General features: G+C 43.0%; 1 protein-coding gene across 4 annotated transcripts in view; it reads right to left on the bottom strand.

The window, feature by feature from the left end:
* NEDD4 (NEDD4 E3 ubiquitin protein ligase) overlaps positions 1–18,174 on the bottom strand; it is a 2,078,892-nt gene that overhangs the window by 732,823 nt on the left and 1,327,895 nt on the right. For all 4 annotated transcript variants that reach the window (XM_078684873.1, XM_078684874.1, XM_078684872.1 and 1 more), the window contains 2 exons: positions 1,761–1,815; positions 1,609–1,667 (listed from right to left, as the gene is read on the bottom strand). In XM_078684873.1, coding sequence (XP_078540999.1) covers positions 1,609–1,667; positions 1,761–1,815 — 114 coding nt within the window. The remainder of the gene's footprint in view (positions 1–1,608; positions 1,668–1,760; positions 1,816–18,174) is intronic.

Below are 18,174 nucleotides of genomic sequence, written 5' to 3' on the forward strand. Positions count from 1 at the left end.
TAGGGTGGCATTGTACTTTTTAAAGACGCTTTCCGATCACTTTGTCTGTTTTCCTGTAGCCACCTTCGTTTGGGCTTGCATGAGAAAGAGAAAGGCCCTAGTAGGTCCGAGACTTAAACTAATTATTGTAACCATGAAATTGATGTATCTAAATGAAGTGTTCTCAACCCAATAACAACCAAAGCTTTTAGTGAATATTTTAGATGTTTTATCTGATTTCTAACATTGCCTGTATTGTATATATAATATGCCGTGATTAAATTGTGCTTTTATGATGTCTGTTACAGAGATCAAATAAAGATTTTTGCTGACTGACTGGCTCGTGCCACTCATGTATTATTCCTTTTGTTTGTTTGTTTTTTGTCTTTTTTGGGGTTCTCCAGTGCCAGGGCACCCACAACTTTTTTTTAATGTTGGTGGCTGCAGGAGGAGCTCGCCTGCCCCAGCCGGCTCCCCACCAGAAACCATGCCGGTGCCAAATGAAGCTGGCAAATATTTTTGGTAAATGGGCACCCCGGTGCTCACCTGCGACAACCACAATGCAGGTGCCATTAGAGGCCATGGAGGAAACTCCAGGGTGCCCAGAGCCTCATCCCGCTCTCCAGCCAGGCCCCATTGTAGTGGTGGTAGGAGCCGCCTGCTGCTGATCTCACTGCTCTCGCCCAGGTGGGAGCCAAGCTGTGTTTTCTGACCAAAAGAGTGTGGGCAGGATATACATTTAAAAAATGTTTAGGATAGCAGGAAAAAGCCCCTGAATCCAGTAATAGCCTCTCCTACATTTCTTTTCATGTTGTGGCCAGCCAATCAGAAAGCGAGCTGCGATGGGAGCAAGGTTGACGAAGGGAAAAAGAAAGCCCTCTCGACCAATGAGATCAATCTATTTTTTTTGAAGTTGTGCAATTACAGAACTGTTGCAAATCCAGCAAACGAATTTACACCAATTCAGAAAAAACATACTTTCTACACTAATATCTAGCGTTCTGCCAAATTTGGTATAATTCTTCTCAGCTGTTTTTGATGCATCGCTGTTCAACTGTTACAAGGAAAAAGGCATGGGCAACTATATTTTGGGACCGCCCCCTTTTTTCTTGGTCCCGCTTGATGGATCACCCAGAAACTTCCCAGGAAAAACCTGAGGTGGATGAAAGTTTTTTGGGGAAGTGGTACCAAAGGTATTAGCAAAAAAACATTTCCTGTGCTAACTATGTCTTAACTATAACGGGCGAGCGCCACTGGGATATACTTGTGTGCAAATTACTTACGTGTATGCCAACACACACAACATACCAGTATGTATGCGTTGACGCTATAAGTCATAAAATGTTTACATGCCACATAGTGTTAGTGGGTAACACTCAGGCTTGTAAAGACTCTTTGAAGAATGTCACCATCTTTTCTGGGTTCTACTGTCTGCTCAACAAATTCAGTAACTGTAAAATAAAATATAGCTCGTGAAGGTGCCTATAGAAACGCTGCTTCTGTTTCTGCGTCCATTACATTCTAGCGCTTTTTAAATAAAACATGCTATAAAGGCACTTTCTTTTTATAAATGTAATACAATAAATAGATGAAATCTCATCGACTGCAAAGATATGTATAAACACTCACTGGTCCGGTTATTGCTAAAGTCAGCAATCGAGGATCCTCCCACTGTGTTTTTTTGGTACCTGGAATGGCAGAATATTTTTTATTAAGGTCAACAATTACCATTTAGGCTATTAGATGGTTGCACGACATTAAAAAAATAACATAACCCTTACTGTGGTTTATGTAGAAAATTCTTCCATCCGTGTGTGTTCGCTCTTCCCATCCAGGCTGAAAAGGATTAAGTTTAAGAATTGTGCATGAAAATAACAAACAATACCACAAGAAAGAGTATAAGCAAGTTACAGTAAACAGCTATCACTAAATCCAACCTTTAATTACCGTTAAACTGAGACTCTCAGTGCTCAGTAGCATAAAATCTAAAAAAGATTATAACTTACGCTTTTTAGATGTTTTTCCTGTTAGAATTGTGGGAGACATACGGGGAACACAGCCCGTTTACTTTACAGGAATTGTGATTATTCCCACGTTTCAGTCTTAGGCACCACTTGTCTGCATTAGGTAATAAGTTTGGCTACTTACCCTTATGTCCCACTTTGAATAATTACACCAATCTGCTAAGTAGATCTGACAGTTTGTTATATTAACCTGCAGTACATAGAAGTACTGGGTTTGCCTATTTTACATAGAGTGATCATAGGCATGAAAGGCAGCAAGTCAGGAACTTCCTTTTCATAGCCATCATTGTTATAATAGCGATGGCTGTAGAAAGTCTCCGGCAGAATCACGTCCAGTTCCAAACGTTATCTCTGCCATGTTGTGGGCAGTTCTGAAAACTTCTCTAGTGTGCGGTGTACAATCGGTAGTCAACTGGCGTGCTGTGTCCACTTATGAAAGTCACAGCTGAAGGAGTGTGGAAGAGTACTGCTTACTGGTGTGCGAGTGTCTGTGTTTCTGTGGTTCAACTTGTAAGCGGTTCTGAATGCTATATAGATGCGGATAGTTCAAAACGGATGTTAATGGATGAACAAAGAGAGTGCATAGTAAATGAATACATGGAGAATAATGAATCGAAGGACAGGTACTGGTGAATAAGGAGTTGGAAAATGTTGAATGCACGGCTAGAAAATGGCGAATTAATGGAGAGCGGTGAGCGGATGGATGATGCATGGTACATGTAAAAATTATTAGCAAATTTGATTAGCATAATCACTGGTAATGAAACTTCCACCAGATCTGCTGTCCTCAGCCAGGATCCATGTCTCTCAGACTGCATTGGATACAGGGTACTGGGTAGTAGACCCACTGCAAAAATAAACATTTAAAAATAAATACCAACGTGGCACGGGTCTTTTGGGCCCTCTCACTACATGGGCCTAGGGCACAGAGTGAACTCAATCAGCCCGCCCACTATGTGCCTTTGGCAAGTTTTTATCAGGACAAATACATCCATCATGTAATGACGGACACAACCTTTTTCTTCAGGTGGCAACCAGCTAATCAGATGGTTCCAGTATCACTGATCCTTGAACCCAAAATGGCTCCACGGGAAAATCTGAGATTAGTATTTATTTATTTACTTAACTTAACTTCTGGATCCGCAGATGTCTGCAAAACCATGAGGGATACTATCACGATTGGCATGAATGATGTGTCAAATGGTCCTCAAGTGTAGAATACGTTTAACAATAAGCACATATTTCTGGCAGGGCAGACATGGGAATTTCTAATATTTCAAATATCTAAAATCAGTTGACTCTACAGACTTGGACCCAAGGCTCAGGACTTTCATAGAGGCAATACATTTGTCCCAAACATCCATGATATGTGTAAGATGAAACTGCAGAAGTCTGATCGAGTATTGTTTACTCCCAATTCCTCAATCAGAGAGCAAACAAATTGTACGGTCTGGGAGAAAGCATACAGTTGGTGTCCACAGTAGGATATTGCAACTTGCAAAGTCAGAACAAGCATGATAATGGCACTAAAAATGGCCTCCTTCGAAACAAGTTTGGTAATTTAGTAAACATTTGCAAGGGTCACAGTTCATCTTGATCTTTCTTCTATGAGACTTGCATCAAGCAATGCACTTGAAATTAATAGAAGTATGTTCAACTATCAGCAAGTTATTACAGAGGCTAAGAATATAAGTTTTCAGGACAGAACTGAATGCAAGAGCAAGCTACATGGCAAACAGTCGGAATTTCCATGGCTTCCTGTACTGCAGCGGGGTCAGCTCATCAGCCTCAGAAATTCTGCAGTCTACCTTTGTTTGCATAAAATCTGGCACAGGCTGATGAGTTTAAATGGCTTCACTGTATATGGTACAGAGGCTCTGTAAAAGACATACAGCAGAGTGAGCATGCAAGTTGATGATTGTTGTCAACGTCATCGTTTTACAATTTTACGGTCCACCGGATTACATTAAATACTGAATACCTACTGGCAAGTAGGCTGTGAGGCCCTAAAGTAAAAAAATATATATAGTTGTTTCATAATCTGTAAAGTACATTTATTACTAATGAAAAGCAAATGCGATCATATCTCTGGACGTTTTGTTCATTGTATATCTACTTCTGATTAATTGATGCCTGATGATCTCACTTATTCGAACGTAGAGTTTAACTGTTGCTTGTTTGGACAGATCCAGAAGACACCTGCTCTGTTTGTGAAATCTACCTTCAACATATTTCAAAATGCAGAAAAATAATATGATCGTTTTCTGAGACTGGCCCTTTTTGCTATGCACATTCAACGACTAAATTGAAGATTTGAAGGGCTATCACGACCTATCCAATGCATTTATCATCTTTTGGTACCAAAAATATGCTGCATTTCATGTTATTGCCAGGTGTGGAAAAGATTTCGAGACTGGTATAAGAGTAATTACTTCCCACTGAAATGTAATATAGGGTTTAATAAATCCAACTCCAGGATAATTTGACTATTTGGTGCTGATATGCAAAAAAGAATAGGGTGGCATTAGAAGTTTATCGGACTTAAAATTAAACTAGTGTGGTACATTTCTGAACACGAATATAACCGTTTCAAATTGTAGAGAAACCTCAATGGGACCAGAAGTCAAATTTGACAAATGTTCTAAAACATGTAAGATTCTAAATGAATCAAATTAGAGTTAAACCACATGAGGATAAAAATCCTTGGTTTGACTATGAATACAAAATAGACACAATCAATTCTGGAAACGTCTAGTAGAGTGGCTGCTAAAAATTCGTCTAATTGGGTCTAGGCAATATGAGATTAGAAAAAATATAATCAGACTCGAGCATGTTGGGGAAACAGCAATGTAAACATATAGAAGAACTTTAGACTCTAATGTGGAAGACAATAAGTCCCAAATGACGACAAAACATTTTAGGCATTAACCGTGGAAGGTGTGGGCTCTTCACAAAGCCACTCTCACTGGCATAAATGACGGCAGCAGCATTACCAAAGATGGATCAGAGATTAGCTATGCGCTTAAATGGCTTTTCTCTTTGGGCATTGGTGTACATAATAATACTCAGAGATTATATTAAGCCTTTTGGGGACCACAGTGCCTTAAGAATTTTAGTTGCTGTAAACATGGAATTCAAGTAATTTTCTGACCAGGTTATTGCTACCAGTTTTTCGGTGGGGCAAACGTATGGTTTGATTCCTTCTTCATGGAAGGGCAGCATATTGATTATTGTGAGGAAACGGGGTTTATTATATGGCGTGGTTGTGCAACCTCACCATGTTATTCACTTACCAACAACGCCTTTACGGCCAGTAGGTTTTTTTTCTCACACTTTTAGCTCACCCCTTGGTAGCTGTGGCTCTGAGCAGTCAGGCTTACAGAATGGAACACGCATAAAGCATTTAAACAGCACCAAAACAATTGAAGACGAAGGTCGGAGTACGCTGAGTTTCGTTACTCAGCGAAGTGCAAAAAAACTCAGCCGCACTACGCGGAGCTCCGCGAGCAGCGGAGTTTCTTTAGATAGATGCAGTTTGTGTTGATTTTCAGTGCCAGGTGCTTGTCCGCACTGGTCAATCATCGTGAACGGCATCGTGCACAGCGCAAGCGGGTGCTGCTTTCTTTCTGCCGCTCAAGTAGATTTTTACTAGAGCAGCAGCTTTCTGGCACGAGCAGGTAGCTTCTCAACGCGAGCGGTCGCGAGTAAACGTGACCACTCGCAATGAGAAATCTGACCGCCCGCGTTGAGAAATCTCGCCGGGAGGTTGATTTTCAACGCTCTCGCTTGCCAACTTGAAGTTGACGATCGCGAAAGAGGAAAAATCTTGCAGGGAGGTGGATTTTCCTCGCTTACGCTCGCCAACTAGACATTGATGAACGCGAGGAAGGGTAAAAACTCTGCGCAGAGTTTTTGGGAACTGTGCAGAAAACTCCGCAAACTCCGTGAGCGGCGCGGAGTTCACCGCCCAGACTTATTAACAAGACACTCAAGAAATCCAACATTTATAAAATAAAGAGTATTTTTATGTAATATTAGACACCAAATCAAAACAGATCCACTGGAGGGTTCCAGAAATATAGCTTTTACAGGGTACAGGAAATATGCACTTTTTTTTACTTACCCAAAAACAAGCTTTGGCAAATTTAATAAATCAAACACTTGAAAACGTTTTCAAGGAAACTTGGGTTAACTATCAATGCGGTTACTTTCAGTTACTTTTGGCGACAAACTCCAGCAGCGAGCCAGCCAGGGGAACCAGCATGGTCCTCAGAAACAGATACTTCAAAGGAAGTAGCAGTCTTCATTTAGTTCAAGGCATTTTTATCTCCTTGCCATAGACTCCTATCGTGGGTTTCATCCAAACGATACTGGATGCTGAAGATGCTCAGTGATGCAATGCGATAAACGGGGGTCTTACTGCAGCTACTACTCAGTCCATGAGCTCGATGAGGTAGTCCTGGCCACAGGGGTCAGCGTCCCTTGAAGTTCTCCCAGTCCAGGCAGATGTCCAGTCGCCACTGGGCTACAAGTGATCCAGTATCATGGTCAGTAGAATCGTTCCATGGACGATAAACTTGGTTTTTGGGTGACCAAACTGCACTATGTCGACTCTCCCTGGTTCAGCCGACTTGGGGACACATTGAACATCTGGTCCCAGTCCTTGGTGTTGCATGGCAGAGAGGAGAGGCGGTCAGAAAATTCGGGCAACCAACTTGCCCCAGCAGGCTTCTTCAGCTGTTGAGGCCCTCTGCTGCGAACAGCTCAGTTACTGACCTGCGGAGTCTCTTGCTTCAGCTGGGCTCAGGAAACAACTTCTCCACGAATATGACACAGCAGGGACAGTCCCTTCTCCTTTGTTAGCTACAAGGTTCAGTAGGTACAGTCTTAGTTGTTGCAGTCTTTCTTTGACGGGTCCATGGTGTAGCACCGCAATCCTTCTTACTCCAGTCTGTCCAAATCGGAGTTCTGGGTGCCAGGCGTGCCCTTTTATGCCCAGAAATTTGCCTCGAGGTGCTCATTGTCAATAGCCAATGGGCAACTAGGTTCCCTCCCTCCTGATGACCACTTCTTGTGAAGTGTGGCATCTGTCTATCCCAGAATTCTCCATTCTGCTGACTCTCAAGATGGCAGAACCCTCTTAGCGTGTAGAGCTCTCTAGTCCAACCCAGAGGCAGGGCTACCAAGTGGGATACCCAGCCATGAAAAAACGGTTTGGTAACTGGTTAGCCCACTTCTTCTCAAGTGCCAGGCTGTCTACCTAAAGGTATAAAGTAGCCTCTTTGCAAGTGTTCATCATTTGTCCTTCAAAGGCAGCTTCTACTATGAAGCTGGCCTTTTGCACAAAAACCCATGTGGTTTCCTGCCAGAGAGAGGTAATACCTGTCCCCCACCCAGGCTACTATTGTGTCCTTTCCAGGGAATGGTTTGCACGTCTCCCCAGGAGGGGAGAAGGTTGTCTCAGGGACAAAACCCTTCTCTACATGGGATTTGGGCAACAAAGTGGCAACTTTGTAAAAGTTGCACACTGCAACAAGTTACATTAATTCGGACTTGGACATCAAATCGGGCATAGTGCAACAAGTTGGTTAATACCTTACAGCATCAACTTTAGTAGTCCCCGTCAGATAATAGCAAAGCTGAGTTGTTAGCTTGTAACTGTGCTCTCGCCAATGGATCTACTAGCCTTATTCCACAGTGAAAACGACAATTGTGGGTTTTTACTGTTGAAACATGTAAAAGTACATGTTCCACTGGTCTAATATACAGCACCTTGCCTTAGGGCTAGTTAAGCCTGCCTTAAGGGTGACTTGCATATATTAAAAGGGAAGAATGGGCTTTGCCATTGCTTTAAACTGCCCTTCCAAACTAGAGTGGCAGACTGGGAGACATGTTTTACCTTTGTCACACCCAGGGTTGCACAATCAGTGCTGCAGTTCCAGGGGTGACCCTCTGACTGTCAGGCCCTGGGTACCTGTGCACCATCTACTAGAGACTTACAAGTAAGTTAAGCTTATGTCAATTAGGTATAAGCCGATCTCGCATACATAGTTTTAAGGTGAGGGCACAGGCACTGAGGTATGGTTAGGAGGCCTCAGTGAACTCTCAATCAAAAAACCAGCAGCGTCAGTCCTAAAAAAAGAAAGACATTTCCTTCCTATTAAGTTTTTCAAAAACTTTTTTAAAAAAGGGCAGCGGGATCTACAAGAAAACTACTGTCTCATAGTTCTTATGGAAAATTAAGTTAAACTTTCATCGAAGTCAATTTTAAGTAATTTAGCAGATGGACACGAAAGAAAGGTTGGAATCCGGGTCTGGAGGCTCAGTGGACTAATGCGTCCTCTTAATGGGCCTGAGTTCAACCTCATGGTCACAGGTTCAAATCTCGGTGGGTCCTCTTAGCCTTTCATCCATCTGACATCGATAAAATGAGTACCATTGAGTTGGGTAATAATAAACATCTGTTATTCAGCGCCAAGATACCTCCGGGTGAAAGTGCGCTTTACAAATACATATTTAATGTTATTACTAAGACTGCTAAGAAGGGGGTTCAGACACCAGTGTGATGACACTGAATTGGTGGGTGTCCTTTTTAGTGTCAGGAGAAGGTCTAAGGTTAAGTTTTTAAATGTTGTCAGTGGAATTGTGGGTATGTTATGGTGTGTAATATGTGAAGGAATGTTAGAATTTAAAGGAGGGAGTACATGGAGTTTTTTTTAATTAAGGTTTTTATTTAGTAAGTGCAAGGTACAATAAGAATACAAGAAAATATTGATCAGAGCTAAGATGGCGAGCAATGCAGCAAGATTGCCAGAAATAAAAAATTATACACAGTAGGTACACAGTTCAACAGGACATAGTTGCAAGGGGAGACTAGGTTCTGGGGATCATGTGTCTGTGGCTAGCAGGTAGTGTGTCATCTAGGCCGTCGCTCTGGCTAGGAGGTGGGTGACCAGCTGTGTAAAGGTGGTATCACACTCAGGCAAGACCCCTCATGTGTTTTGGAGCTAGGGGTATTTTGACTACCACTTGAGTAAGCATGTGTCTTGATCCTTCCCCGACTCCTTCAATGTGATATGAATCAGAAGCAATATGAATCAGAAGCACAAACAAGAGCACATCAGACTGCATATATGTTTTGTAATGGCACCCTATGAACAGAACAACAATATGGTATGCATGTACTGTAACTAAATCATTTGTTTTGCTTGCCACAATCCTGTTGACTTTGCAGAAATTATGCATGTACTGTAACTACAGCATTACTTACTTCCAAAAACACTCTGTTTATTGCAACCACTGATCAAACTACTATCAGGGCTAAAAAAATCCAACATTTTTACTAGACCTGCAGGTTTAGCAACTTGAGTAATCTTCTCGACCCAACTGTAATATACTTGACCCATAAACTGGTCTCACATTGTGTGATCCTAGGCACATATTTTGTCTTATGGAGCCGTCTTTTTCTTCATTATCACATAACAAAGCACCTTCAAATTTGGAAGTTCACTATTTCTGCTATTTCTTCATTTTATTTTTATGTTTTATAGAGCGCGAACTAGAACCGTAAAATTTGTCCTGCCATTTCTACCTTGAGTCCTCCAGTTCCCTACAGATTGACTCTTTTGGGACCCAGTGCATCATTTAATACCTGGCAATTGTTATACATTATGTGGATGATGAATGTTGAATGTATGAGTATGTGTGGGAATTTGTGGATGTATTGAATAATTCTAGAATGCATGGAGAGATAAGAGTTTTTTTTAATGTGTGGCGGAAGGAATGGGTGTGTGGAATTGAGCATATAAAATTGTTTGTCACAACCGATTCTTGAACTGTCATTTGTATGTTATAATACTGATGTAATTATGTCCTCTGTGACCAAAGATCATACATTTATATCCTAAAAAAATGAATAAATAAAAAAACTACGTTTGTTTTATAATCAATTGGCTATGGACAGTCTGATTTGCTTCTGGTCGGGGTGAGTTTGGCACTGCAAATTCTTCGGTAAAAAAGGACCCCTAGTGAGCCATTATTTTCCGTCAAGGGCACTCTTTTCATTTTTGTTTATAAATTTTTGTTTATAGACCCGTAAGGGTATCAGAGCGCTTTACAGGATTGACAAGTGGTATACAAAAGACTTAGGAGGGGTGGATACATTTGGGATAAAAAAAAGGTAGATACATTTTACAAGAAACAAGCAGTCAGGGTGGGATGCCCAGAGGTGCCGGGTGGATATCATCTGGAAAAATCATGGTGAGGCCGTAATAGGAGGTAGAACAAAGTCGCTGAGGAGATTGTAATGCAAGAGTTAGGTTAGGTTATCTATAAAAAAAAATTCTATTAATTTACTAGACTAAACGTTTGCTCCATGTATAATAAGAATCGAGCCCACATATAGGGTACAAATGATCCCTGGCTTGCCTCTTAGTTCACTAATAGCATTTTCATCTGGGTAGGAGCAGGAATATTTCCCAGTCGATGTTTAAAAACTCACCTTTCACAAATATATTACTAAAGCATGATGTGGTAGTGCACTGTCATTTATAGATAGCACATTTTCCACTGAATGGCCACAGAACTTTCCCATAAACACGTTGATTTTCTGATAAAACCATATAGCGCATAAACAATGTTTGGTAATTGGGTTTCAGAAAAAATATTTTAAATTTGCACATCACCAAGTTAAGTGCTCTGATTTCTTTTGATCCTATTAAAATCTATTTTTTACACCACAGAATTACAAAAATGTGTCTTTATAACAATGTGAAATATATTTGAAAAGTTTGAGCAGTTCACTCATTAGCTATTTCAGTGTTCTGTTAGAAAAAAAGCCTGAAAACTTCCAGCCTTTCATTTCATATGCTTTGCCCATCAAAATTGGCACACAGTTCACTTTACAAAATCCTCTAACTTCAGTCACAGATATATGTAGGAAGACAAACTGACTTTTGACCTCTGTTTGTGATATCTGAGCAATTGTGACAAGATAACAAAATTTAAAGGTATTTTTAGCGCTCATTCACTTTGTGACCAAGAAGAACGTCTGTGGTCAGCTCGCCACAATGGGCTAGTAGGCCCTAGAAATAGCTAGTCCTGATGTAATCTGGCTCGCCATACTGAGTTAATTTTTTAAGCCCTGACTATGACCTGATGATATGCCCCAGCCAACATAATTCCTGAGTCTTTTTTTGAGGGGGGACCGTTTTAGTCCCGAAATCGCAGCCACCATCTTTGTTGGAACCGCTGCTATATAAGGCAGCCATGCCTTGCCGCGTTGTATTGAGAGCCAACATGACGTGGCACAGTGGTAGATCCGTAGATCCACAGCCAAGAAGATTTTTTTGTTTAAATTTGTTTATTGAGGTTTTATGTTACAGGTTTCCATTGGACCAATCATTGTTAATACTTTTTGTCATACATGTGTAAGCATTTGAATATCATTGCACATAATCCACAGCCAATAAGTTGCGTGGAACTCATCGTCTTGACTCTCAGGTTGGATCCACACTTCGCTGACAGGTAAGTGAGAAAAAAATACTGGAATTCTGGACTATACACGGCCTAAAGAAAGATGTAATACTACTTATCAAGACACCAGTGAGCCCATGGATATCTATGGGCCTACATATACTACTCACTAAAGAAGAAAAGTACTCTCAACGCAAAAATGGTTTGTGTTTACAATGCAGAAAAAAGGGGCACTTGGTGAAGGAGTGCTCAATACGAAACTAACTGGCTCAGGGAACAGATAGGAGAATTCCCTGAGTAACCACCCAGAAGCTCCTGACCAATTCATCGCAAACACCTTACAAACCTGAGGACCTCACTTAGTCCTCAAAGTTTGCTTCGTAGTAACAACCTGCTAGACGGAAAAGTGGTGGTCATTGTGGATTCCAGAGCAAATGGAAATTTCATTGACTCACTGTTCTTTTTCAAACTAAATATTCCCACCACTACCTAGGAGCAACCTAAAAATGTTCGAGCAGTGGATAGCACGCTACTCACATCCAGATTAATCACGCGCTCTACTATCAGCATAACTATGTTGTTTTCTTCGTAGAACACTAGTCACAAAGAGGCTATTTCCTTTAATGTAATCGATGCACCACAGTTCATGGTAATTTTGGGTTATCCTCAACTGATGAAGGATAACCCCATCATCGATTGGGCTACAAGAAGCATAACCTTCAATTCTGAATGGTGTCACCATGAATGTTTGGTACAAAACCATAATCAGGCCAGCGCCCCAGAGCAACAACCAACTAGGGAAACCAAGGCCCATTTCATAGCGACAGCGGCAGAACAGGACATCGAGTTGCCAGAGATATACCACTCCTTTCAGGATGTATTCAGCAAGGCTAGTGCTGAGATGTTGGCGTAGGTAACAAGGACCCCCTGTTATGTAACTGAATTTGTTATACAGGGAAAGTAATCAATGTAAAGAAAAACTGAAAATTGGATAATACACGCAGGGAGAGGTGACAAAGGGAAAGCACAACAATCAATTAAAAACCAAAGGATTGTATTTATTTTTGAATGTACATATTCATAATAAAAACATTCTAATTCAAAAACATAAAAACCGACACAGTAGAACTTTTAGGCTTTATTCTTTCCCCTCGAGATATAACAATGGCAGAACGGAATGCGCAAGCTATCACAGATTGGCCTGAATTCAAGTCCATCACTTGGGATTCTTGGGATTCGCTTATTTTTATAGACACTTCATTAACCATTTTTAAACTAAAACAACTCCCCTGACCAGAATCTTGGGAAAAGGTACCATGCTCACTTGGATATCAGAAGCCAACAATGTGTTTCAGGAATTAAACAGGTTGTTCAGGACGGCACCAGTTCTTAAGCATCCTGACATCAACCAGCCATTGATAGTAGAGGCCATAGGTTCCATACTATCCCAAAAAGACCCTAAGTGCAATCAGCTCCATCCAGTGGTATACCTGTCTAAAAAGTTCTTACACCGTGACAGAGAAGGAATTACTGACCATTTGACTTGCCTTCAAAGAATGGTGCCATTATTTGCTCAGCACAAATTACCAATTGTGGTGTTCACTGACCATAGCAACTTACAATTCTTACGGTGCGTTCGAGCACTAACACCAAGGCAGTTGCACTGGACATTTTTCTTCGCCAAATTCTATCTCATTTTAACCTTTGAAATGAGGTGTGCAAATAACGAAGCAGATATCTTATCTCACTATGAGTAAACAGCAAAAACAACCAAGTAAGTGCATTTACCACCTATGATTTTCAGAAACCAGTTTGTGAGAGCCACAATGTCAAAGCAGTTCTTGGAAAAGATTAAGAATCATGTCCCCTTACACAAGATTATTCCATGCCAACAACAAGATAAATGGTACTCAATGGTTTGCGGATCTGCCCTTTCAAGACAAGCAGTTGTACATTTTTACCAAACAGTTACAGCGATAAGTCCTCAAATGGTGTTACGACAATCAACTAGCTGGATATCCTGGAAATACAAAAACCCTGGAGTTAGCCAGTGGGGATTTGTGGTGGTTCAGTTGGAAGAAAGATACAATTGCCTACACGCAGAACTGCGACACGTGGGCTCGAGCCAAATCCGATCAGTCTCAAAATAGAGGACTCTTACATCCATTACCCACACCAACTTACATATAGGAACACATCTCTGTATACTTTATCACTGACCTGCCAAAAGACCAAGGTAAAAACACTCCTCGTAATAGTAGGCAGATTACCTAAGATGGCTCACTTTGTGGCCTGTGAAGCTATTCCCACAGCACCAAAACAAGTGACATGTGGTAAAACTCCATAGCTAACCTCGCTCCATCACTTTCGACAGAGGATCTCAATTAACTTCTAAGGTATGGAAGGCATTGTGTGAAGCGTGTCACATTAAAAGTAACCTCTTTACTAGTTTCCATTTTGCTAGTCATACATTAGCTTGTGGATGTGCTAACACATCCACACAATGATGTTTTGTAAATGTGTGCGGTGTAGTCCGTGTGGCTGCCTTACATATGTCAGCTATGGGAATATTGCCTAAAAAGGCCACATATGCTCCTTTTTTTCAAGTAGAATGTGCTCTAGGAGGTATAGTTAAAGTTAGTTTAGCTTTAACATAGCAAGTTTGAATACATTTAACAATGCACCTAGAAATAGTGGATTTAGAGATAGGATTTCCTCTATGAGGTGGAGCAAAGGCAACAAAACATTGTTTTGTTTTTCGAAAATCTTTTTTTCTATCAATATAATAGTGCTCTTTTGACATCAAGTGTATGTAGAGTTCTATCTGCTACTGAATCAGGTTGAGGAAAGAACACAGGTAACTCAACTGGGTTCTTCTAAGGTTAATGCCTGCATCTCACCCACACGGCTTAGTGAGGTGATAGTAATGAGAAAGGCATGCTTTCATGAAAGAAATTGTAATGAACAGTTGTGTAAAGGTTCAAAAGGTGGACCCACAAGCCTTGTGAGAACAATGTTAAGGTTTCAAAGAGGTGCAGGTGGTACCATAGGTGGTATTATTCTTTTAAGGCCTTCCATAAAGGCTTTAATTACTGGAACTCTTAAGGCCTATCATGCTGTCCTTGTGCTGGTGCCTCGCCCCAATCTGACCTGCACATTTTTTTCTTTTGTAAATTTTATATTGATCACCGTAAAAGATTTTTACTTCTAATTATGCGCAAGCATAAATTTAAACAATCTCGCCTAGATTTGTTCTTTCTAAGAATGTTGTCTGATCATCTGGTCTGTTACTGTGTTGCATCTTTTTTATGTCTTTCCTTAAAAACCAGAAATTTGGATAATTGCCTAAAATGATTTATTATGTCTTTTTATGCCGCTTTTATATTCTTTTTATGGTTTAAATTTCTTTATTGTTTTAAGTTTGCAACACACAAATATGGTAGCGTGTGGCCAGGTACCAACCATCAGAGCTATGGAATATATAATCATATCAAGCAAGTCCAAGACGAAAACTCGACAGTAGGTGCTTCTTCAATCAGTGTCGCATACAAAGCATAATTCTAACCAAAGAAAAAACAACCCCCTTAAGCGCCCCTCCCTCCCTCCCTCCCATCCAACCAACTCCCTCCCCCCCGTGTTCCATGTCCACTGCCTAAGCTTCCTGAGTCCACCCGTGACTCCTCCCCCCCCGCCACTCAGGCCGTCCCCTGGGACCTAGTGAGGCGCAGCAGGCGGAGATATCTGGGGCAGATGACCTCCCTGAATTTCGTGGCTAGGAGCGACAAAAAGGGTTGCCACAGTTCGTTGTATTTGGATCCCTCCCCTGCCAAAGTAAGTGTTAACTTCTCCATACCGAGTACATTCCATAGACGATGTAGCAAACCTATGAATGTCGGGGAATTGGGAGTTTGCCAATGTGTGAGTATGTTTTGTGTCGCCGACCCCAACACAATTGCTATCTGCCTGCCTCTGCAAGACCGGAGCGGGTACATCAAGGGGTTAGGGAGGCCGAGCAATACATACGCTGGAAAGCGTGGGATCTCAACGTCGAAATGCTTGCCTACCTCGTCCAACACCTGGGTCCAGTAGGACCGGACGTGATCACACTCCCACAACAGGTGTACTAAAGTGCCTACTTGGCCACAGCCACGCCAAAATGTCGCCTCCTGCGTATGATCCATTGCGTGTAAGCGCTTCGGAGTTTAGTACCGGTAGGTTACTACCTTCGCGAGGGTCTCGGTGAGCCCCATGCGGAGTGTCGGGCCCTATAATATATATTGTTCCACTCCTTATGGCTGAGCGCCCTGCCTAGTTCCCTCTCCCATCGCGCCTTGCTGGGAATATATGTATGTATGAAGCTTACCTGCAGCATCTTATACAGATCAGAGATGAGTTTTTTATCAGATGTGCGCATGAGTAGCCATCTTTCATAAAGGGAAAGGAGCCTATCTGCGTCGGAGCGGACCTGGGGTTGAAGCACCCAATGTCTAACTTGTAAGTATCTGAGCCTTTCTTTCTCTGGGAGCCCATATATCTGCCTAAACTGAGGGAAGGGAATGACCCCTTCAGCGTCATATCTATACTACTATTATAAAGAGAGAGCTGAAACCTTTGAGGCAGGTAAACTCAAGAAGTACAGCACCAATCACAACACCCAATACAGCATTGTAAAGGGAGTTGCAGCAGATGGACATAGGCTATACAGCAGCCCAACATATACTTTTTAAGGGGAAAAAACATTGTGGGGCAAAGTAGTCCGTAGGAGTGGCACCAGCTCAGAGGTGGGCGTGTGAAAAGCCATTATCCAGCGTGCGAATGGCGTTTTGGGCCTGTCGTTTAGCGTTGTGGGCGCGTGCGGTCTGATACTCACGCCTGCAGCATCGGCGTCAGGATAGAGTTCTATCACGTCGGGGCATCGGCGGAGCAGACACTGATGCGGTGTGTGGCGTGGAAGTGCCCCGCGCCGTCTTTGTGTGCATCTAGCGTCGGCGGGAGCGGACACTGACGCGGTGTGTGGCGTCTAAGTGCCCGAAAAACGTCGGGACGGGCGGGAGCGGACACTGACTCGGTGTGTGACATGTAAGTGCCCGGACAACGTCGGGATGGGCGGGAGCGGACACTGACTCGGTGTGTGACATGTAAGTGCCCGGACAACGTTGGGACGGGCTGCTAGTATATGATACAGAAAGGATGTGAGCTCGTGTTTGAGATTAGTGGCGTCACATACCTCAAGGGGAACCCGTGTAATGTACGAGGCGTACAAATTAGGGGGCCTGTGGGCCTTGCGCAGGAAGGGAATTTCCTGCAAAGGTCGCGCTGCTACCGCCTGGTCTTGAAACAGCCAATGCTTCTCGGACTCCCAGCGACTCCACTCCACAAGGTGTCGCAGCTGAGCGGCCTGAAAGTAGAGTTGAAGATCAGGAACCCCCAGCTCTCCCCCCTCCGGAGCAAGCGTCGTCAACACCTGCCGCATTCGTGGCTTCCGACCATTCCAGATTAATTGTGCAAGCTCTGATTGTGTCTGTCGTATCCAGCCCGCGGGCGGCTGGAGAGGGATGGTGCGGAAGAGACAAAGGATCTGGGGTAAAATGGTCATTTTGACCGCTGCAATTTTGTCGAGTCAGGAGAGGGGGGTAATACTTCCATCTTTCGAGTTCCCGGAGAATCCTTCTACTCAGGAGCGCGTAGTTGGTGGTGACCACTGCAGGGAGAGAGGGGTCCAGCTGGATCCCCAGGTATGGAATCGTGTCTGTTGCCCATTGAATAGGAAGCAAGTTCTGCAGGTGTTCTCGGGTGGGCCTTGTCAAGGAGAGATCTAGGGCCTCCGACTTGTCCGTATTCACCTTGAATACGGACAATGCGTCTAAGTCCGCCAGACATGCCGGCAGCGCGCTCCTCGGATTGGCAAGTGATATCAACACGTCGTCCACATATAGGCTGATCGTGTGGACATATCCACCAGATTTTATCACGGTAACAGCTGGGTCCTGCCAGAGTCTCAGAGCCAGCGGCTCCATATAGAGGGCAAGGAGGAGGGGTGATAAGGGGCACCCCTGCCTCGTGCCTCTTTCAATGGGGAATCGGGAGGACGTATGCCCATTCACACGGACCACGGCTGTAGGGAACTTGTAGCAACTGAGGATGTATGTGCGAAACCGCTCTCCTATCCCTACCCGCTCCAAGACTTGCTCCAGGTAGGGTCAGTGAACACGGTCAAACGCTTTCTCAGTATCGATAGTGAGCATCATATACTCTCCCGGGATACGTGTGGCTTTCTCGATGAGATGGAGAACCCGTTTGGTGTTGTCTGACGTCTGGCGCTCAGGAATGAATCCTGCTTGGTCCGGGTCAATAAGACCTGGCATATGCAGGCCAAGGCAAGCAGCGAGAATACCGGTATATAGTTTAAGGTCTATGTTGAGGAGAGAGATTGGACGGTATGCTCCACACCTAGATTTATCCTTCCCGGGCTTAGGGATGACCGCTATGGAGGCCTCCAGAAGGTCACTCGGGATCGCCCCCGGGTCGGCGAAGGAATTGAACAGTCTGGTGAGCAAAGGGGCAAGGATGACACAAAACGTCTGATAAAAGATAGCAGAAACGCCATCCGGCCCTGGGGCTTTAGCTGGTTTAAGACGAGAGATGGTTGCAATGACCTCCTCCGAGTGGATATTCCTATGGAGGTGGTCGGCTTGGG

Source organism: Lissotriton helveticus, chromosome 3_2 (assembly GCF_964261635.1).
Source record: "Lissotriton helveticus chromosome 3_2, aLisHel1.1, whole genome shotgun sequence".
Classification (NCBI taxonomy): Eukaryota; Metazoa; Chordata; class Amphibia; order Caudata; family Salamandridae; genus Lissotriton; species Lissotriton helveticus.